At 45.9% G+C, this 21,245-nt stretch overlaps 2 protein-coding genes, 1 long non-coding RNA gene and 1 other non-coding gene across 5 annotated transcripts; 3 read left to right on the top strand and 1 right to left on the bottom strand.

The window, feature by feature from the left end:
- Window positions 1-767: 767 nt before the first annotated feature.
- Window positions 768-14,891, bottom strand: PIDD1 (p53-induced death domain protein 1). 2 transcript variants are annotated; one of them, XM_032444731.2, is made up of 15 exons: window positions 14,609-14,891; window positions 12,760-13,173; window positions 11,571-11,774; window positions 10,409-10,463; window positions 9,633-9,834; window positions 8,891-9,016; window positions 8,411-8,590; window positions 8,000-8,147; window positions 5,737-5,872; window positions 5,143-5,293; window positions 4,548-4,671; window positions 4,052-4,170; window positions 3,479-3,586; window positions 2,366-2,571; window positions 768-2,053 (listed from the first exon to the last, which is right to left on the bottom strand). In XM_032444731.2, exons 1-15 carry the CDS (start codon window positions 14,889-14,891, stop codon window positions 1,816-1,818), a joined length of 2,694 nt encoding a protein of 897 aa, XP_032300622.2. In that variant the 3' UTR covers window positions 768-1,815. The 2 variants fall into 2 exon arrangements, with proteins under 2 accessions (XP_032300622.2, XP_085404465.1); XM_085548339.1 differs by lacking the exon at window positions 8,891-9,016.
- On the top strand, window positions 12,770-15,239 carry LOC107314511 (uncharacterized). The gene is made up of 2 exons (XR_001555472.3): window positions 12,770-12,909; window positions 14,327-15,239. It is a non-coding gene; the product is annotated as an uncharacterized LOC107314511 (long non-coding RNA).
- Window positions 15,240-15,873: 634 nt separating this feature from the next.
- Window positions 15,874-20,384, top strand: RPLP2 (ribosomal protein lateral stalk subunit P2). Its single transcript, XM_015863777.3, has 5 exons — window positions 15,874-15,941; window positions 16,402-16,525; window positions 18,067-18,115; window positions 19,743-19,841; window positions 20,268-20,384. The coding sequence occupies exons 2-5, from the start codon at window positions 16,403-16,405 to the stop codon at window positions 20,342-20,344; spliced, it is 348 nt and encodes a 115-aa protein (XP_015719263.1). The 5' UTR covers window positions 15,874-15,941; window position 16,402; the 3' UTR covers window positions 20,345-20,384.
- Window positions 18,249-18,381, top strand: LOC116653562 (small nucleolar RNA SNORA52). The gene has a single exon (XR_004307661.1). It is a non-coding gene; the product is annotated as a small nucleolar RNA SNORA52 (small nucleolar RNA).
- Window positions 20,385-21,245: the final 861 nt, after the last annotated feature.

Below are 21,245 nucleotides of genomic sequence, written 5' to 3'. Positions count from 1 at the left end.
CAGACCTAGGGCAAGGAAGGAAGCCAGAGGCAACATTCTCCATCTTCATGATGCCCACCAGACTTCTTCATTTGCCACTTCATTTTTGTTGCTGCTTCAACCATGTTTTGCAACTGTAACCAGGATTTCCCACCCATAGCAACCAGCTACAGGCTTAAGGAGTTACTGTGTCTCCAAGAGTCTATGGATACAGATAACACACCTGGAAAGAACAAGTTTCTTGTTGACTTTCATCAAGTGCAAATATTTGATGCCAAGTCAGCTGAAGAAAAGAGCAGTTGGGGGTTTGCTCTGATTTCCCAGCAGCTCCATATTCTCAGCTGAATGCTTCACTCAGCGTCGCTGCAAGGAGAATGACAACCAGCTGCAAGGCCACCCAGCCCAGCAGCTGCTATGCAGCAGCAGACTGGGGATGATACATCTCTGAGGTAGTTACTTAATATCCCTCTCATGTTACCAGCACAAGTTCTGATGATACATCTGCACACTAACCCCCCCCCCCAGCAGCACTTGCACTGCCTAAATCTGGTCCCCATGAGCCCCATCATATTTTCAGCCTTTAAAGCTTACACCCTAAACGTGCCTCCTGGTTAGCTCCTCTTTAGCACAACGAAGCTGACTATGATGACACCATTAAGTCAGCTGGAGTCTGTCCTGCAGCCAGGGGTACTCAAACAAGAGCTCCTCTCTTCATTTCCACGAAGCACTGCCCAGCACACCAGTGTATTTCTCATACTTCAAATGGAATAGCAGACCATGCAAAGACATGAAACAATTAAGTGCTTATTTTATTTCTAATGAGAGCAATATGCCCAAATGCATCTCCTCCAGAACTGGAGTTAGAAACAAATACCTTGCTGGTATACATCAGAATTCCAGGCAAGAATTTATGACACGCTACCAGAGATTACATGCACTCAAAAGACAACTGCTGACATAAACCCAGCACAAAACCTGAGGGGAAGCATGGCCTTGTCCAGTGCTGTAGCATTCACTCCATGCACTCCATGGAGTCAGATGATGGAATGCCTTAAGAAAAAGGAATAATTTTATGCCCCTCTTTCAGTAGCATTGTTTACATGTCTGAAATACAGCATTCGATCACTGATGATTATTCACTGGGGGGAAAGGGGAAGAAAGCACCACGACTCAAACCTAAAGCTGCAGCTTGACTTTGGATGTTACAAGCTGACATTTTTATACAAGCTTTCAGACTGAGAATATCCCTTTAAATACTGCTCAGAGGGTGGGATATGCTGAATTCAAACCTAATCTGACCGAGCTGAACATATGTAGATTACAGTAGACATCCAAACAGCCTGTGTGTAAGTTCCCACTGCCATTAGTGGGCCATTAGTTGAGGCATATTATGAGATGTGTAACAGGAAGGGCACATCAGTAGTCAGTCACTGCACAGTTAAAAAGCAATAGATGCTTACAGCCATTTACAAGGTATTCAAATCACAAAACTGGGAGGTTTGCTCAGCACAGTTGATGCCAATCCCCCAACAATGCTAATGTTACATCTGGCCAGACCAGTTTATAAAATGAAAATTGATATCATGCTTTTCACAAAGCTCTGCAAACTTCTTTACTATCTCTCTTGGAAACTGCGAGGGAAAATTTACTTTTAGGCAAGTTAAGGACTTTTCAGGATTATGGATCTGCGCATCTTCGTAAAATAAGACTGTAAGTCTGTCAAAGACACAAGTGTACAAGTCTCATCTAACAAGCCTGGCAGGTGCTGGAGCAAAAATCCTTAGGTTAGAACTTGAGATTTCCCTATAAAAAAACCCTGTTCCCTTCTGCCAGGTGCTATGTCATGGCTATGGCAGAGTCTTCAGTGCTGCTTTCCTGCTCCAAGCCCACACGGCGGATGGACTCCCTGTATTTCTGCCTTCCCAGCTCAATGATGGTTTCGACCTCATCAGCAATGTCCTGGCGGCCACTCTCTTTCATGGCTGTGATCAGCTTGCTCACACAGTCAGGATCCTCTGAGTTTTGCTGGGCCCACGAGAAAAGCATGTTCAGGATTTGCTTATCAAGGTCCTCTCTGAAGAAAAGGAAAAGCAGGGACATAACCAAGACATTCTCTCCTACTGGCAACCCAAAGAGGCTTTACCTGAGTCTAAGCCAATGGCTGAAGCCCCACAATAAAGCAATTCAGACACAGGGTCCTTCGTGGACTGTCTTTTCAGCTAATCAGCTTTACATGAAAAATGTAACGCTTTGGGAAGAACTGTTAGCTAACCCATCTTTTATCCAATGAAACAACACCAGTGAAAAAACTTTCCATTAATCAAGCATTAATTTATGCTACTGCACTGCAGCTACACATGCTATTGATTCTTGTGTCCCATCTTACCTGTTATTGTATCCTATGCGCTCTACCTGCTGATAGGTCAAGCCCAGGTTCAGGCCAATGGTCTGCCAGTCAGCTCCCACACGCCTGGCAATGCTCAGCAGGTTTGCCTGTGTCAGGTAGCCAGTCTCAGCATTGCCCAGGTTCAAGGGAGGGAAGGAGAAACCATTCGATGAACTGGAGGTCTCGCCCCAATGGGGTTTTAATCTCTGTGTTGTAAGAGGAGAGAGAAAGAGAACCTGCTAAAAAAATCATTTTCACAGAACATGGTGGTTATTCAGCCTCCACATTGAAACTTTCTGTCCTGTACTGGGAGGGTGGAAGATTTTAACTTAGGGCTGAAGGGACAGCTGTAAGAAGCAATGAGCACCCACACTGGCAGTGATCAGCAGCGCTCAGTGCCATGGAAAAGTATCAGATCATAATGCTCATACTCACAGCTCATACTGGAAAATTTCTATCATTTTAAGTAAGCTTAAGTAAGACAGTGCCCTTCTTACTGTAAAACATGGCTTGCCCTCTAGAAGCCAGCGGCTCACAGCAGAACACTTAGGACCAGCCCTTGTAACTACCTCATCCTAGGCCATTCTTTTCCTCACCAGCGTGAGCTGAGTGACTAAGAACTGCATAAACAAAACAGACACTTCCTCCTCCTCCACATTCTTCATACATTCAAAGGATCCACCCTCCCTGACCATGCATCCTTCCAAGTGTCCTGACTGGCGAGATGGGCACGGGTCGAAGACTGCTCCCAGTTACTCATATTTCTCCATTGAGAAGTGGTCATGGAGAGTGGAATATTTCCACCATGACAAAGAAAAAGCACATGGGAGATTTCTCTGCACATCTGATAGAATTTTGATGTAAGAAGACTCAAGGAAGTGTGTCTGGCTGTGTTTCAGTGATCTACCACTACAACTCAACCCTTCATTTTACTTACAGAAAACTTCCTTTGCAGGCAAAAATATCTCAAAAAGAGGACACTTTCTTTCATTTAGATGGGCAGTGATTTATTGCAATCAACCCTTGCATCCATTGTCATAATGGAAGACAAAACTGGCTGAGCAGGAAGGCCCTGCTCTTTCCTCATATAGATTAGGAGACAAACTAACTCACAGGCAGTTTGATGGGCAGAGTAGCGAGCCAGTGGGAGTCTGGTCCTCTCCTCCTCCTGCTGGCATCTTCAGGGATGCTCTCAGGAACTGCCCCTCGGTAGAAAGACACCTTTGCAAACAGAAAGCATACAGTGAGACTCAGATTCAAGCGCAAATGTGTTTGCAGCATAATGTTTCTGTCTGAGAACGAGTGAATTCTGTATTTATGGTAAAGGGAGGATGGTTGGATTAGATGATCTTGTAGGTCCTTTCCAACCTTGTGATTCTATGATTCTATGATAGGTGTGATCTATCCTCAGTCCATAAACATGGCCTCCCAATTAAGTGTGACTGGGAGGGGCACTGAAGTTTCTGCTATAAAGGCTGGGCTCTGCCAACACCCAAAGAGTTAATGGCAGGTATGTAAAATCAGTGAGCTATCCTGATGAGTGATCCTTCCAGGTATAGTCAATGAAGTGCATAGCCATAGGAAAGAGCAGAAGAGTCATGCCCAGAGCATCATGTGGAGCATCATAAAAGCGATGATGATGGTGAAGAAGAAGGAAACAAAATGTCAGTGTCAATTGTTGCTCACCTGGCCTTTTACAGCTTGGCCTTTTCTATCTACAGGGGAAGTCACATAGATTTCCTTCATGTTCTTTAAGTGGGAGTAAAAAATAAATGAGAGACGTCCGTCCACGCAGTCAGGGCGATCTGTGTCAGAGAAGCAAACAACATTCAACCTGTGCAGAAAAATGTGCATATTTCCAAGTCTAGGCAACAACCCATCATCCACCAGCAGCTCTTCTGCTACCATCCACTCCTACTGAGATCTGAAAGAATGCTAATCCCCGTATCATTTCTGGGTGCAAACAGAAAACTGGCTGTGGAGAAAGCAGGTCCTATGGGTGAAAGAGGAGAATGGCCACAAGGTGGAGACCAAGTTCAATAATGAAAGGCAAGACTAGGGAAGGCGTGGGATGGGATCCTCAGCTCGCACCTGCATTGCAAGCAGAGCTCCCAGAAGAAGCAGGCCTGGAGCTAGGAAAGTCAGAGAGGCAGGAACAGCAAGGAGTCCAGCACTACCATACCCATATCGATGCTGATGCCTCTCTCAAATGCTGCGAAGAACTGCTCTCCTTCAAACATTTCCACCATGTCAGATGGCTCAGGTCCTCGGTAGCGGTCCTGCAGCTTCTTCAGCACGGGGTCAACCTGGCAAAGATGATAACACAAGACCCCACCTTTGGTCTGAAGCAAATATCTGTTCCCAGACATGCGTCCCTATGCCTACAATGTTCCCCTCACTCACCTTCAATTTAGAAAAATGATTTCCCACAGAAAGGATGTAAACAAATGAACAAACCCCCACATCCTCTGTACCAGACACATTTACTACAGAAAAGAAAAGGTATCATCAGCAACACCTCTGTCTTTTATAACAGGTCATAAGCCTTCAAAGAATGGGATTTACTTGCTACCATTCTCCTCTTGTAGTATGTCACTAAAAACCTATTCTCTGCAGAAAGTGAGTTGGAATCACACTACTAATACAGAGCGATAACAGCATACCTCAGCCATGACGCTGGGTTGGTGAGCAGGACCATCTGGCACATTGTTGCCCTTACATACTACAAAAGAAGGCCTAGGGAGCTTAGGAGAAAGGCAATGCAACCCAAACCAGACCTTGTGCTTGGGGAGACACTGTAGCAGGACTTGCTCAGGATCCTTCTTCCTCTGCAGAGCAATGAAGTTCACCTGATACATACGTAACCGCTCATAAACTTTCTTGGCAATGCCTCCTATGTAGGTCTTGGTGGTGTACCACAGCCAGTACCTGCCAGACAAGGAATTAAGAAAAAGGATGGATCCTGCCTAGGAAGAGAAGCTGGTATCATATCCATGAGACTGTCAATAGTTTGGGTCTTCAATGATCATTTTTTCACAGGAGAAATGATCAAATCAGGATTTTAGAGAAGATGGGTTTCTCAAGCAACGCTTCAGCAGCTGTCTTATCCTCTGAGTCTGGCTGATGGACTGTAAGTACTCAGACTGAGGGGGAAGGAAGTATTTAAAGTGAAGAAGGCCAAGGGCAGTGAGGAAGAAATGGTGAACCTGGGAGATGAGAGGAACGTGGTCTGGAAACCTGTAGCTGAAGGATTACAGATTCCGAGTGGGAAGCAATAAATTGAGCGCATTTGCTCAAAAGACACTACGCTTGCAAATCTGGACTTCTCTGCATTGCCAGACATGGAGGACTGAAATTAATCCCGCACTTACCAGGAGAAGTGGGTGACTTCAAATATTGCATAGAGATGAGTGAGTTCCAGCACCACTTGACTGGTGATGTCATCCCAAGTTTGGCCCTCCACATCCCCACGAAGAAGATGCAGCCTTGAACAATCCAACTTTAGCCCTAAAGACAGCAGTGATCAAAAGTTGTTGCATACAGCAGAATTCTTTAATGTGAGATGAATATATGTACATGCCTTGCTACCTTTATTCAGGGCTTCTCAAACCCAGCCACAGCTATGTGTGATTTACCTTTTAAAAGTGCCCAGTTAAGTCTCATGCTTTTCTCTACAGCATCAAGAACTAAAACTCAGTTAAAGAAGAGCAGTAATAAAAGAATAAGGCAATCTGAATGCCACAATATTCTCCAACAACAGAGACCCACTGGACGATTCTTGTCATCAGTGCTAAGGACTATTAAGATTTATCTCTCTCTAAGATTGTGGACTGGAGGCTTTTCAATCCTAATGCATTTCCGACATACAAATACCAGGTAGTCACGCAACATAGGCCAAGTCAATACCCAAAAATCTTTTAATTCTTCTCAAGTGCTAAAAGATACCTGGCTCTGAGCTTGGTGTGCCCCGCAGGGGTTTGGGCTTTTTGACCTTGGTTCTGTTTGCACGAGACTGGACCGGTTGACAACTTATAGGAGTGTTTTCTCCCACCGATCAAAAGGGGTCTTAATAAGAGTATTGGGTAGGTTCATCCAGTGGGCTTTAAACTAGGTACGAAGGGGGGTGGGGTTGTAGCTGGGGCCACTAATATGAAGACTATATGCAATGTCCCTGTGCTTGCAGGAGAGGGGTGTGCTTCTAAACACCTGAGGTCTTGGCCCTTGGTGAAGGAGGAGGGCGACTCGCCCCCTTGTAGGAAAAACACGAGGGCTGGTGTCATGTTGGCAGCTGTGGAAATGCCTGATAGTGGTCATGAGTGTATTAGGGCTGCTGCTGCCCTGCAGCCCAGGAAGAAGGGCAAAGCAAGAGACAGCTGCACAGTTGAATCATGTCTGATTGTTCCTGTGCAACTATGGCCTGAAGGTCATGCACCCACTCCAAGAACCAGTATTCTCCCTTCTGATCTATGTATGGGAAATTGGTAATCACAGCCTGAACCTCTGATTAATCAGCTGAGGCGAGTGTCAGGTCAGCTGTGGGAACACAGGTGAGAGTAATTTAGCTGTGCTCCCAGAAGGGGTGGAGCTTGACTTCACCTCCTCTAGACCTCATTTAAGGGCTGACCACCACTAAGGCAGCTTCTCTTGGAGACTGCTGCTTGGTGGAGACTGCCTCAGTGGTTCCCAGCAGACTGAAGGCTTCCATATGGGTGAGTTTCTCCTGTAAATAACTTTTTGGGTATTTACCAATCTTTTCATTATTGTCACTGTATTCTCTCTGTGTTAAAAAAGACTGTGAATGTGTGGAATTCTATAATGGTGATGACAGGGTTGAAAGCTTATGGATCAGAATAAAAGCTAAGGCCAACAATAGTGATGTTATTGTAGGAGTTTGCTACAGGCCATGTATACAGGCCACAGGGATATGATTTAGCAGAGGGTTTTTAGAGTTAGCGTACTATGGTTAAGCTGCAGTTGGTCTAGATGATCTTCAAGGTCTTTTCCAACCTGGGTAATTCTATGATTCTAAGAAAGCCAAAACATGGCACAGAAAACTGGAATTAGAAGACATGGATTATTCTGTGTGTCACCGGAGGAATCCCAGGCAAATCTATGATTGATCTGAAGCTCTTCACATTAGTACTCAGAGTGGGAGATGGCTCCATGTATAACTATGTAATAACTGAAAGACTGCAGTGGCTCAGAACCTGATCCATCAGCAGGAAGTAAAATAGAAAGTAGATCCACAGAGGCAGCACATTCATCTTCAGCTTCAAGCTATTCCCAGTCACAAATCAAAGCCCTTTTACAACGCATTTCCTCATTTTGTAGAAGTGCCTCTCCAATCCATCATGCCAAACCCAGCAGTCCAAACACACACATGGTTCAGCAGGGAAATCTATTTGCCACAGCAATTCTCCCAGCTTGTGCTGCTGGTCCTGTGATTCCCAGCACTGCTGGGCCTCAGCACCTTTGGCTCCCACCACACTGCACCAGCACCAACCACACAAATGTACCTTGTTGCTCCTGCAAATAAAGCTAAAACTCTGTTATTAACAGTAGAGTCAAACAAAATGCCTAGCTTGCTGTTTTCCACACAGTGTTTCTGTTTTCCAGTTTTGACAGTAAACTGACCTGTGACCCCAGGTGGGAGTGGGAGCTGAATTCTCACAGGCCTGAGGAAATCTACCAGGGAATCCTGAGAGAGGCAGAGCAGAGGACTGGCTTTGCATCCTGCATCACCTGTGAGTTCCACTATCTCTTCTGCAGAGACTGGCAGAACCTGAGCATAGAATGCAACGCAGATAGAAGAGCAATCAGACACCCAAATCCCCTCATTTCCCACACAATACTTCCAAGCACTCAGCAGGCAAATACAGCTCTTAGCTCAGGACATGGTGGGAAATGGAAGTGTAATGAACTCCACCCGAGTTTTGCTTTAATATTGGCATCAACTGGGCAGACATTTCACCTCATGTTTTGCTTCTTGACATAGGTTAGCAGCTGCATCAAGAGGCTCCTTTTTTTTTTTTTAGGCATACGTACCTGCAGCTTAACATTGCGAGTCTCTTCAGTGGCTCCAGGAGGGAAGGTCACTTTGATGTTTGGATCCACGCTGGAAAAGAGCAGTGTCCCCTCTGCTGGCACTTCACATTCATTTTGCACGAGTCGAGACACAACAAGGAACCAGGAGAAGTGAAGAACACTACAGTGAGCCATGTGCTTCTGTAACAAGACAGGGAAGAAGAGAAAACGCAGGCATGCCACATAACACTATAATGGCAGGAAAAATAGAAGCAATAACACCTAAACAGACAAGAGCACCAGGATGGACAGAGCAGCAAGTTATCACCTCCAGCAGGTACACTTCCATGAGAAAGGAATCCTACAGCTGAAATCCACTCCATTTCATAGCAGCCAGTCAAAACTCAGCTAGTGTGATATTTCAAGCAGACTCTCCCATAGGTGGGCAAAAACAAAGAGAGTGGCAGGAAAGATGTGTCACCAGTTCTCTAGCCTGCTTACCTTTGACTTTTTCTTCTTCACTCGTGTTCTCAGGTCACTCCAGCTCTGCCCACTAAAGGTCCGAACAACCACCTCACGCTGGTGAAGAGTGTGTGGGGAGGTATATGGCATCCAGATCTCTACCTCCTGGCACAAAAGCAGTCCCATAAGACACCAGCATAAAGCCTCAAATCAAGCCTAGCTCTGCTCAGTAGCATGCTGGGCAAACAAGAAGAGGAAGAGCATGGCCTGTACGCAGGAAGTAGGGCAGGAGATGGGAATCTGCCCTGTCATGCAGCCTCACGGGAGGTGACAAGAGGCATCTGATGTGCTGTGTATTGTGACTGCAGGAAAAGCAGCCTGTGGGCAGAAAATGGCAAAGTAACCTTTCCAGTGAGTTGCTGTCAGCCATGACCAGCATCAATGAAAATGACACAATCAGACTTTTGAAGAACCACGTGAGCCATTTTCCCAGCAGATTAAGGGCGAATGCTAAAAATCATGGAGAAAGGGTTGTGAGCGAGGAAGGTTATAGCTCAGCTCAAGCAGAAATACTTGGGATGGCAAAGGAGCTGGAACAGCACAGTACCATGGAAGCTGGCTGCGTTTTTTGAGTCTTTGCAGTGCAGCTTCTTCGACAGTAAGTCCTGCAGCTGCTTGCAAATAGCACTGAGGGGGATAGCTGGCTCTAAAGTCCCAAAAGAATCTCCCAAAAAGACTCTGCTGAGCAGATTGTTCAGCAGCAGCCTGTGTCTGCTCTCACCTGCTGGAATTTGACCCCATGAGGCTGCAGCTCCAGGACTCTGCTCAGCAGGACATCATGGTGTCTCAGCTTCACCCACTGAGGGTCTGGCGCCAGGGTTCGGAAGTAGATCCTCACAGGGTCAGAGGCAGCCTCCGGTGGAAAGTAGAAACGGATGCCACAAGCCAGGACCACTTCACAACCTTCAGAGGTCACTGTGAAACTTCCAGAAGAAATACATTTATGTGTGACACTGCGATGACTCCAACCCTTCAAAAAGCCAGCAGAGAAATCTCCTACTTTGTGTGTTTCCTTAGCCCGGGGAAAAGGAGGCTGAGGGGAGACCTTATCACCCTCTTCCAGTACCTGAAAGTTGCTTATAGTGAGAGTGGGGCAAGTCTCTTCTCACTGGTGACAAGTGACAGGACGAGGGGAAATGGCCTCAAGTTGCGCCAGGGCAAGTTTTGATTGGATATTAGGAAGCACTTCTTTACAGAAAGGGTAGTTAAACACTGGAATAGGCTCCCCGGGGAGGTGGTTGAATCATCATCCCTGGATGTGTTTAAGAGCTGTTTGGATGTTGTGCTCAGGGATATGATTTAGATGAGGGTTATTAGAGTTAGGGTACTATGGTTAGGCTTGATGATCTTTGAGGTCTTTTCCAACCTGGGTGATTCTATGATTGCCCTAGTGAGGCAGTAAACTGCCTATGCACATACAGAATGTCTGCCATGTACAATCTTGTCTGGGGCCTTGTTGTAACTACTGTAATGTAAGTTTTTAGTAAAGAACCATACCTGTCCTCTTCTGATGCAAGGAACAGTCTTCGTAGCTCTGTGGCACTGGGTTCATCTGCAGCATTCAGGTTTCAGTAGGAAGAGGAGGCAAATATTATTTAGATCAAGTTAGGCAAGAAAGGTTGCATTTACCTTCCAGTTTTGGCTTAATCTTAATCTGACACAAGTTGCTAAAGGAACCCTGCACAGTAGTGGGCTTCAGATCAAGCAGCAGCAGCAGGAGGATAGGAAGAAGCCAAGAGGTCACTGGGCATACTGGAAATGCAGGTAAAACTTAGGAGTTAGAAAAGCTTCCACTTTACCAGACCTGCAGCTCTCAGGGCCACGACTGATCACCTATGGGACCTGTTGTGAATGTAAGCACTATTGTGAAACTCTGCTCAGATTCCTGCTCATACATCATATTTGTCTCAGAGAAAGGGCTGCTGCCCTGCAGCCTGGGAAGAAGGGCAAAGCAAGAGACAACTGCACAGTTGAATCATCTCTGATTGTTCCTGTGCAACTATGGCCTGAAGGTCATGCACCCACTCCAGGAACCAGTATTCTCCCTTAACGTACCCGTCTGATCTGTGTATGGGAAATTGGTAATCACAGCCTGAACCTCTGATTAATCAGCTGAGGTGAGTGTCAGATCAGCTGTGGGAGCACAGGTGAGAGTAATTTAGCTGTGCTCCCAGAAGGACTGAAGCTTGACTTCACCTCCTCTAGACCTCATGTAAGGGCTGACCACCACTAAGGCAGCATCTCTTGGAGATTGCTGCTTGGTGGAGACTGCCTCAGTGTTTTTCAGCAGACTGAAGGCTTCCATATGAGTGAGTTTTTCCTTATAAATAACCTTTTGGATATTTACTACCATCTTTATGTTATTGTGACCATACAGATCTGTTTCATATAAATCTAATTTTCACTTTCCTTGTGAAATCTTTCCAAAGAGCAGGACTAGCAAGCCAGTTTCTGGGATCACCAAGACCTTCGGAACAGGCTTAGGTTCATTAAAAAAAAACCTGCATGAATCATTACACATACTAATTACACCATACAAATAAACACTAGTCTGATTGCCCCCTGCTTCTCTTCTTTAATCCAAATCCATTCATGCCATGCTGTGCTCAGCAAGAGAATAGCTGGACAAAACCCACGGAAGCAGAAGCCTTGCAATTACCAGCCTGCAGGGACAGCTCGGTTTCTCCCAGGGGGTTGCCTCGGAGGTGCACAAATGGTGCAGTCTGTATCTCAGGGGGGACAGAACGGAGGCAGTTGTTCTGCAGATCAAGCCTGGACAAGTGGGGCAGGTTGGCGAGCGATGCAGGGACTGTCACCAGAAGATTGCTGTGAAGATGGAGCCGCCGCAGAGACTTCAAATTGGCTGCAGGTTAGAACAAGCAATGACTCCCCATCCATGCTGTTAATTGTATTGCACGTCAGCTCTCTCCACACACATGCACTCTTGCCTTTCAGCACTAGATTTCCATTCCACTCACACATACGTGTACAATAAGGGAAAGGCACAATAGCTCTACCTATCTTTAGTTCCCAAAATAAACAAGGTTGCTGAACTAGCAGAGAAGCAGTGTAGCCACCCTAGGCATAAAGAGAGGAGTCAAGAGCCATTAAAGCTATGGGAAGATGGACACTGGAATTAAGAACCTGGCCCAGTGGATTGCTCCATGTATGGTAACTGTTGAGTCATGGCCTGAAGCACTGATGGAGTACCTGGGGAAAGGACCCAGTCAGCCCTGTGACCACAGGTGAAGGCAACTCAGCTGTGGGACTAAAAGGGGTGAAGCCTGGCTGCACCTCTCTTAGATCTCATTTAGGGCTGACTGCCACTCTGAAGCGATTTCTGATTGGAGATCTTTCCCTTACGGATTTTTCCCTACAAGCCTAGATCTTCAGAGATGGGTGAGCACTCTTCCTTTGTAATGCCTTTCTATCATACTAGTCCCTTTGATTATTACATCTCCTGTATCACCATTCCACCATGCTGATCTTTCTGATTATTACGCTCCATAACACAGAGCCTGATTTAAAGCTGTTTTGCTTCCTCTTAAACCCCAGCTCTTCTGTTCCCAGTCCTGGATGCTCCCAAAAATCAGCCAGGCTAAACTCAACTATTTTAGGTTGCAGGAAAATCTTAGGAGCCTTTTGATTGACAGAAGCATGACCTACTAATGCCCACAGGGACTGACTCAACCAAGCATGTTTTTTTTGGACATCCCTCTCATTTTGGCTTTAATGTAGCAGACACTTTGTCCTAGCAACCCTGGGAACAGAGGCAAAGGGCTCAGGGATCCTGGCCTGTATCAAAAACTGAGCAGACTCTCTTTCTTATCACCTAAGAAAACAGGTACCTAAAGAATCCGGGATTCTTGATAGTCGATTCCCAGAGAGATCCAGTTCTGTGCAGCTGTGCAGATTTCCAACCTCTTCAGGGAGAAGTTCCAATGCATTTTCTGAGAGATCCAGTTCTTCCAGTGCTGTCAGCTCCCCAATGCTTCGAGGTAAGTCCTTCAGCTGATTTTTCATAGCAGAGAAGAAAGTCAGCTTGCTCAGTGAGCCAAAGTTCTCAGGAAGTGCCACCAAGTTGTTGTGGCTCACCGAGAGCATGCGAAGGCTGGTGAGGCAAGGGATGCAGCTGGGCAGGGTGGAGAGGCTATTGAAGCTGAGATCTAAGTGAGTGAGACACCTCAGGGTCCCAAAATCTGGTGGTAAGCTTGTCAGGGAGCCACGCTGACACGAACCAAATTCATCTCTGACAAGGCCACCTAGGTGCAAAAGGAAGTAGGGGAAGAAGTCAATATAGTACGAGGACACCTCACCAGCCTCGTGTAACACTCCTTTCTGAAGCTATAACGTGGAGACTCAGATGATGTTTAACTTCTGATCACAATAAGCTGCACTGACTACAAAGTTTGGTAAGTTTTCTGCACCTTGCCTCCATTTCCTGATCTGTGAAAAGGGTATAATCACAGAGATCTACTGGGAAGATAATAGAGATATTACAGTGAACTCCTAGAACCCTGCTCAACACGTGTGGGGGAGAGTTCAGAAAGAACCAGGCCACTCCACACACATACCATCACTCAGTGCAGTGACCCACACTCTTGCAAACCTCTGAACATCCTTCCCAACTCAGACTGGTGAATGGTTGCACCTTGGGAAAAGAGGTCAAGAACACAAAGCAAGCTTACAGAATTCTCCATCTCATCTTTGCCTCCTAGTCTCCTTCCACTGCTCTGCTCATGAAGGCATATAGGAGAGGGCAACTGTTGTTACGCTTCACAATGGCAAAGAATGTAAACAGTCTAAGAGAAACATTGTACCTGGGGCATCACAAAATGTAGTCCAACTATTTTATTGCACTTCAGGGTGTTCAGAGTACATGTGCATCTGGCAAAACAAGTATCATAAAAGGCATTGCCATTAGCCTCACCTTACCGCAGGAGAAAAGATAAATGAAATAACTGTATGAGATTTTATAAGCCATCTGTGGTAGGTGTAGAAATGAACCTCAGTCGTGAGAGCTTTCAGCTGGAACCCTGAATTCTTTTCTCTCCTGTGATATAACAATTTTACCTCCCAAAGATCAAATGACTTAATCTGACACAAAAATGGTGTCATTCATATTGAGAGCCTCCTACGATTCAGAGATAAGGAAGTCAAGAGATGTTATAATTCCAACATGTAACAGTTCTTAGGGAATGCTGAATGACACACACCCTGAGTTGTGCTTTAGATAAAATACCAAACAGCCTCTCCTGGTGTGTGCCCAGACCGTGCTCATTAACACAATGCAAGGATTAGGACTGATTCAGAACAGACCACAGCAAGGGCAGCTCATTACACTAACAGAAATGAAAGAGGAGCTGAGTGTTTATCAAAAATCAAGTACTTTTCAATTTCCCTCTCCTTAAACAGCTATGCAAGAAAATGCTCTTCTTCTAGAGGATGGATAAAGAAATGGATAAAGCATCAACCTAACCGGGCTCCAAAGACTGGTCCACACGCATCTGTAGAGGCAAAGGAAGGATATAAATGTCTAGATGCTGATTCTTGTTGAAATCTGCATGCAGCTCTGAGCGAGACTAAGAGCCGATACCCCAGCACAGGGCAAAAAAGCTCTAAGGAATCTTGTTCTGCAGATGTGGAAAGATGGCAAAACACCAACACGAAGCTAATTGATGGGGTCCAGGAACTCACCTTTGAGCACCAGGGACTTCAGGCGCTTCAGATGCGGAAGGATGCTCAGCGCGGCGTCGAGCAGGTGATTGTTAGTGCTGAGCCGGAGGAGCTCCACCTGCACCACGTCTGCCTGTTGCCTCTCGAACAGCCGGAGCAGCTGCCAGCAGCCATCCGGATAAAGATCCAGAGTCAGCCTGTTGTCTGCCAAGCAGCAGCCAGTGAGTGAAGGAGCCCCCGGAGCCCCCTCCCCATCCTTGTCCCCGAGCTTCAGCAGTTCTGCCATCTTCTGCATCTTGTCCATAGGGGCCAGACATGCTCCGACTTGCTAGGTGGGCAGGCACCGGCAGGCTGCCGGGATGGGGAAGAGGAGAAAGGATGGCTCTGAAAGAGAGCAGATGTGCACAGTGATGGCCTCCTGCCCCAGCACAGGGTGGCTGGAAACTGCTTAAAGCCGCAACAAGAAGGCAGGAGGTGTGTTGTCAAAAGCTTTGTGGGCAGAAGGGACAGAGACACAGGGGCTCTGTAGGGGCTCCTGCTAAAGAACACATCTAAATTTTCCCAGTTAATTTTTGCAACTCAGGGAATGGAGAAAATATGCGTTACTCCAGTAATCCATCATAATAAACAGCAATAGGAACTTTAAAACGTATCAATGGAAGTGTCTATGCTTCGTGCAGAATACAAAGTGCCTCAGCGAGGAGGTCTGCATGCATACGGAAAGTGGGGCAGGGGATGCAGAGACAGGAGCAGCAGCTCTCCCAGGCCAGCACGGGCTGCCACCAACCCCGTTGTGAAATCGGGTAACAAGGGCTGGAAAGCAGGCAAAGGGCAGTGGAGCAAATGCAGCAGAGCTGGGGAGAGGGTTTATATGGCAGGGTTAATGCACAGGGCACGGGGCTGCTGCCCTCACCAGCCAACAGGGCGCTGAGGTGGTTCTCTCCCCTCTCCCACGTTGCTGTGCCCGTACAGATGCGGCCGTGGACACCGTGCGCTGCTCCCAGCTGCAAAGCCAGCATGGAGCAAACCGCTGTGCCCTTGAGGAGAGCAGGGGCGAGCCTTGCTGGGGGGAACAAGCAGCTCGTTGTGGGGTAGAACCCCACAGAAGGACTTTTAGCCGTGCAAAAGGGAACAACCCCTCCACCCTACAGCCCAACGCGCACGCGTGGCCATTGCATGCGGTCGCAAGCATCCGGCAGCTCCCCATTAGCCGGCCACCTTCCCCAATAGCAGCCAGCGTTGCTGAGAGGTGACGGGAAGAAGGCGTTGCCGTAGCTCCGCCCTTTCCTTTTGGCTGCCGGGCTGCCGTAGTGACCACACGTCCCGGGCCCGTCTCGCCCCATCGCCTCGCCAAGTGAGCGCGGGGCGGCTCCGTGCCCCGTACCCACAGCCCTTGTGCCGCTATGGGCGCTGCTGGCCCGGCCGCGGCACTCAGCGGGGCTTGGGCGGGACCGCTCCGGGATGGGAGGGGGGGGAATGGCGGCCATGTGCTCCGCAGGGCTGGGCCGCTGAGGGCGGACGGGACGGGACGGGATGGGATGGGACGGGACGGGACGGGATGGGACGGGATGGGATGGGACGGAGCGATGAACGGATCGGGGGCGTCGGGCCGTGCCGGGTGTTGGGTGTTGGGCCGGCGGGTGCTGCTGGGCATTGCGGGGTCAGCGGCCTCAGTGCTGGGCCTGCAATGGCGGGAGGTGGGAATGCGGCCTGTCCCGCCACGGCCTTTATGTAATAAGCACAGCGAGGGGGAAAGCAAACAGGGATTATTAAACTAGATCTGTGGCATTAAACACTTTGGCTTTGTTTTCCAGGATGCGTTACGTTGCAGCGTACCTCCTCGCTGTCCTCGGCGGCAACGAGTCCCCATCGTCAAAGGACTTGAAAAAGATCCTTGACAGCGTCGGCATTGAGACAGACGATGAGCGGCTGAACAAGGTGCTCATCAAGCTGAACAAGCTGCCCTCTGCTTTCAGGGCTTATATCGCTGTTGGTGTTGAACGTTGGAGCTGTTCTCTTGTCTTCAGTCTTTTATTTCCCTTGCTGTTGGTTTGCTATTATTTCTCACTGGTAATTTACATATACATCACTTCCAAAATGCTGCTGAGCCCATCAGAACTATTTGGTACAGCGTCTTCATAGAAGTCTGGCTTTACATCTATCAGTTGTTGCTGCCTTGTGACTTAAATCCAAAGAATACACAATATAATGGGATGATACTTATAGATAATACTCACTGGAAGTGAATTCCGTTCAGATATCATCTGTAGTTTAGTTTGCACTTGAATGCTTAACTTTTAACCTTTGGTCAGTTTTAAATAACAGCAAACGTTTCTGAAGGTCTGAAGTCCAGCATTAAATTCTTACATAGTGTGCTGTAAAGAAGCGTTTGGACCTTCAGTAAGAAACACAGTAAGAAACACCTTCATTTTAGGCTTAAAGATAAATGGTCATGGGAGTAGGAAGGAAAATCTTGCCATCTGCCCCCATACGTGTATGTATAGCTTCTGGATTGGAGGAGAAAGCTCTAGACTGTTTTGCTATCAGTGCAATCTAATAATGTATGGACCTGGCTGAGAGCATAATTATGTAGTATAGGATCAGTGCTGCTGTTTAAACGTGAGGTCCTTCTGCCATGGCTTCTTTATGTTTAATACCTTCGTACTTGAGTTGTTTCCTCTGATCCTCCAATATCCCAAAATCATTTCTGAAATTGCTGCTGCTCAAGATTAATTCATCCTTTTCTGTTTGCACTGGCTGTGTTTTTTGCCAGCCTAGATCTAGTGGGCTCCCAAAAGCACCTTCTAGTTTTAGTAGGCACACAAGAGTTCATAGGTTGAGCAAGCAGGAGGTGCATGCTGGAAGTACACCACAAGTTGTTTGGTGACTGCAGTGTTCACCCTGTTAGCAGGATTCACTAGTAAGGTCTGTGAGGTAATTCATTGTATTTATAAGATGCTTGCTTGCTTTGGCATTTTATTGTTTCTGTGTGTTGCTTTCCTCACCCCTGCTGATAGTAGTAAAACTGAAGTTAGGACTCTCTGTTCCAGTGCAGGGCTGTAACATTTGGTAATGTTAGGAACGGGGCCCTGTTGTGGCTGTTGGTCTGATGCCCAGCACTTCAGAGCCTCCCAGTGGGTATTGAGCAAGATATACAAACAGTCCCACAGCGACTAACAGACCATTAGTGGGGTTTCCCAGTTGGCTCAGTGACATCTGTATCTTGCCATTTGTAAAGTTCATGGATTCATTATGAATTTATTGGAATATATTTCACAAAGAAGCTTTTGCAGAGAAACAAAAAATCTATATGCAGTTCTTAATGCAACGTCCCATTCCTTTCACTGAGAAATAAGGAATGTTGGGACTGAGCAAGCAGCAGGATGGAGGCATTGCACATAGTAATGAGTACTTGTTTAAATGTGGCTTATACTCACGTTGTTTTGAAGCTATTAATGTTGTAAATGTAATTTACGCAGGTTATTAGTGAGCTGAATGGAAAAAACATCGAAGACGTCATAGCTCAGGGTAAGTACAGTCTTGAGTGTCACAGATAATTGCCTCCGCTATTTTGGTACCTTAAACTTGAGAGTGCAGCACTGCTGCCAACTTCCTGATTATTCATCATTTTCCTCTTGCAGTTCAGTGCTTGAAATCCAGCAGGTCCATTCTAATTCCTAGCAGGTTGGTGCCAGTACCTGTGAGGTTTCGCTTGTGGACCATATTATATTGGAAGACTTAAATGTGTATGAGCTTACTGGTAGTTTGCTCATGACATAGTTTTCTGGACATATTGAATGAAGAAAGAATTAACAGTTCTTTATTTAGTTATTTATTTTTGGACTTGATGATCTTCAAGGTCTTTTCCAACCTGGGTAATTCTATGATTTGCATTTACTCATTTATACACACCTCTTATTTAAGATATTTACTGTTAAGTGTAATTAAGTGTCAAACCATTTAAAGGCACAGCTACACCCCCAGTGACAGATACAAGCTTCTCCAGCACACATCTCTTATGGGGCTCTTCACATCTGGTTCTTCCTTTTCTCAAGGAGAGAATTCTTAAGTGCTGAAGGATGTTTGAAATCTTGCACTCTTACCTGCTGGCTCCTATGGAATCTGGGACTCATAACATTACTTGACTGGGTCATAGGGCTGAAACAACGCAGAGTTGAGGTAGTGCAAAGATCTAGATGGGGTTATTTTCTATTTCTGAAAATACTTAGGCAAAAGGGAACATTTAAGCACATTTATTAAATATTGCCAGGACTTTGCCTGGTATTGCTGCTCTGTGAGGTAACTGGCCATTCTCTTGGTGTGGTCTGAAGGCTTAAGAGAGCAATTATGCATGCGCTTACAGCGCGTTGTTTCTTTATGTAATACTTCTTCCTAAAACAAATTGTTTCTTAGAACATATTGACATGCATATGGAACATGTTTGTTTACTTGGCTGGTTCATTAGAGCTTGAAGTAACAAGGAAATATTTGGAAACAGATTCCAAGAAACTGGAATATAAGCAAGCATACAGGGTACGTGACCTCTGGATGCCAAGGGAGCCTTGGTATGTGAAAGGTAGATGCCAGAGAGCTAACTAACTTTTCCAAAGGCAAGCATAAATCAGCAGTGAGTTTGCTAAAGGTTTCATAGGGTGTTGGAAAATGTGGTTAAATACTGCACTCTTTGCCATAAATATCTTTGTTCTTTTCCTCCCCCACATGCACTCAGTTTTCTGTACCCTTTAAAAAAAATAGGCAAAACCAGCCATCTTTTTTTGGAGCTATCTTGAGATCATCCATTTCTGGGCTTTATTCAGTGAACATAATATGTGCGTACATGTCAAATTGGGTGTGTTTGCCACTGTTTTTATGACAGTTTTTGAAACAAATGGGAGGTATTGTGTGCAGAACAAAGTTTATTAATTTGCATCAGTGTTCTCAGGAGAAATGTTCACCATCAGGTTTAAGATTTTATGTTGGGTGTTTTATTATGAGATTTCATACTTAGAGGTGCAGCTTCTTGTTCCTTGCAGTGGTGGTGACAGAGTGACAGTTCAGTTCGTGTGACATGGAATCTGGTTTTTCTTGATTCCTGTTCCTCCCTGACTGTGCTGTCCATGTTGCAGTTCAATAAACTCTCTTCTTTCCCATTCAGGTAATGGAAAGCTTGCCAGCATGCCAGCTGGGGGAGCTGTGGCAGTCTCTACTGGAGGGGTCTCTGCAGCTCCTGCTGCAGGTGCTGCTCCTGCTGCCGGTGAGTGTGACTGGAGAGGCACTGTTACAGGGCAGTTCCATTTTCTCCTTTGAAATCTTAATGCTTGAGTGCCAGTTTCAAGGTCTTCCTACTTCAACAGTTCACTACATGGTTGAAAAATGTACTGAGCTGTTACTTTTTTTATGAGCAATGAGAGATATTTGCTCTTTTTTGTCCACTTCGAAGTTTGTTTTGGCTTGGAACTGAAAATCGGGTTTCACTGTTTAAAAGATGTCCCTTCAATAGTAGTGTCTGTGTCCCATCGGTGTTTATACAGACTACTAAAGGGAACAAAAGGTCTCATTAAAGATCAGCTGTGGAGGTTGAAACTAATAATGTGGAAGCTGAGTACACTAACACATGTTTCTTGGCAATCTGTGTGCAAAAAGATAAATACTGACCATTGGCTTGGTTTGTTTTCTTCAGCTGAGGAGAAGAAAGAAGAGAAGAAGGAAGAATCTGAAGAATCTGATGATGACATGGGATTCGGCCTATTTGATTAATTGTTTGTTATAAAGAAATTATTAAAATTGTTTGTTTTAATTTGTTTCTGAGTTTGTGGTCATAACTGTGTAACTGCTGTTGAATTCTGACAGCTATTTAAATAGCTCTGACAAAGCTGGAACTTCAGCTCTGTGTGGAATAGAGAGGAGCCATGGGACATTTATAAACTATTGTATGTTAGGAAACAGTTCCAGCAGACAATTGCAAATGACTTTATAGAGGTATTTGGCTGTCACAAGCAGCGTGTAGGTAGCACATGGGATGATGCCAAGTCTCCACAGGTTGTTTCACGAGAGAGAGGGGTCCTGGAGCGCTGCAATATAATTCTTTGCCAGTGTAAGTTGTAGGGGAAAAAAAAAAGGCAAAGGCTGATAATGTTGGCTATGAGTCATTGGATAAAGCATGGCAAGTACTTCTGAGAGGACAGATGGGTGAAATCCAAGTAGGAAAAATGATTTTATCTTGTACTGAGAGAAAACGCCCTTCTCAGAAGCCGGGGCAGAGGGCAGCTGAAAATTTGATCCTCGGATCACAGGTTGGCCATGATTTTAGTGGTTAACCCTTGGTGCCTTCTGAAGTCACAGGAGGCAGTGCCAATGCTTTTCAATTTCTCAATCTCAAATCTAGCAGGCAGTAGGAGTGAAAACTGCTTGTGTTTGTTCTAGTTCTCTGTCAGAGTTGTAATGACTGTGGCTTGATACTGGTGGAGGATTAACTGCTTTTCAAAGGTACTGAAGGGAAAGGACAACTCTGCTTGGTGATGACACTGATAGTTACTAGATTGATGAGAGAGTGCTTTAGTCATAGGATTGACATTGAAACGCACGAGCTTTCGTCACTGATAGATAAATGCTCCATCTCTAATCAGCTCTGACTGAAAACTAGTCCTTACGGACGCTA

Source organism: Coturnix japonica, chromosome 5 (assembly GCF_054131305.1).
Source record: "Coturnix japonica strain WE chromosome 5, WE-NBRP24, whole genome shotgun sequence".
NCBI lineage: Eukaryota > Metazoa > Chordata > Aves > Galliformes > Phasianidae > Coturnix > Coturnix japonica.
This window is presented reverse-complemented; position numbering and strand designations above follow the sequence as displayed.

What these genes read in the sequence shown, in the direction of transcription:
- RPLP2 (XM_015863777.3), top strand. Translation starts at nt 16,403, where the DNA reads ATGCGTTACGTTGCAGCGTACCTCCTCGCTGTCCTCGGCGGCAACGAG. An exon ending in ACGATGAGCGGCTGAACAAG is followed by an intron (nt 16,526 to 18,066) that starts GTGCTCATCAAG and finishes TAATTTACGCAG; the next exon opens with GTTATTAGTGAGCTGAATGG. An exon ending in CGAAGACGTCATAGCTCAGG is followed by an intron (nt 18,116 to 19,742) that starts GTAAGTACAGTC and finishes TTTCCCATTCAG; the next exon opens with GTAATGGAAAGCTTGCCAGC.
- PIDD1 (XM_032444731.2), bottom strand. Translation starts at nt 14,891, where the DNA reads ATGGACAAGATGCAGAAGATGGCAGAACTGCTGAAGCTCGGGGACAAG. An exon ending in ATGGGGTCAAATTCCAGCAG is followed by an intron (nt 9,017 to 9,632) that starts GTGAGAGCAGAC and finishes CTTTTGTGCCAG; the next exon opens with GAGGTAGAGATCTGGATGCC. An exon ending in GCCAAGCTGTAAAAGGCCAG is followed by an intron (nt 3,587 to 4,051) that starts GTGAGCAACAAT and finishes CTGTTTGCAAAG; the next exon opens with GTGTCTTTCTACCGAGGGGC.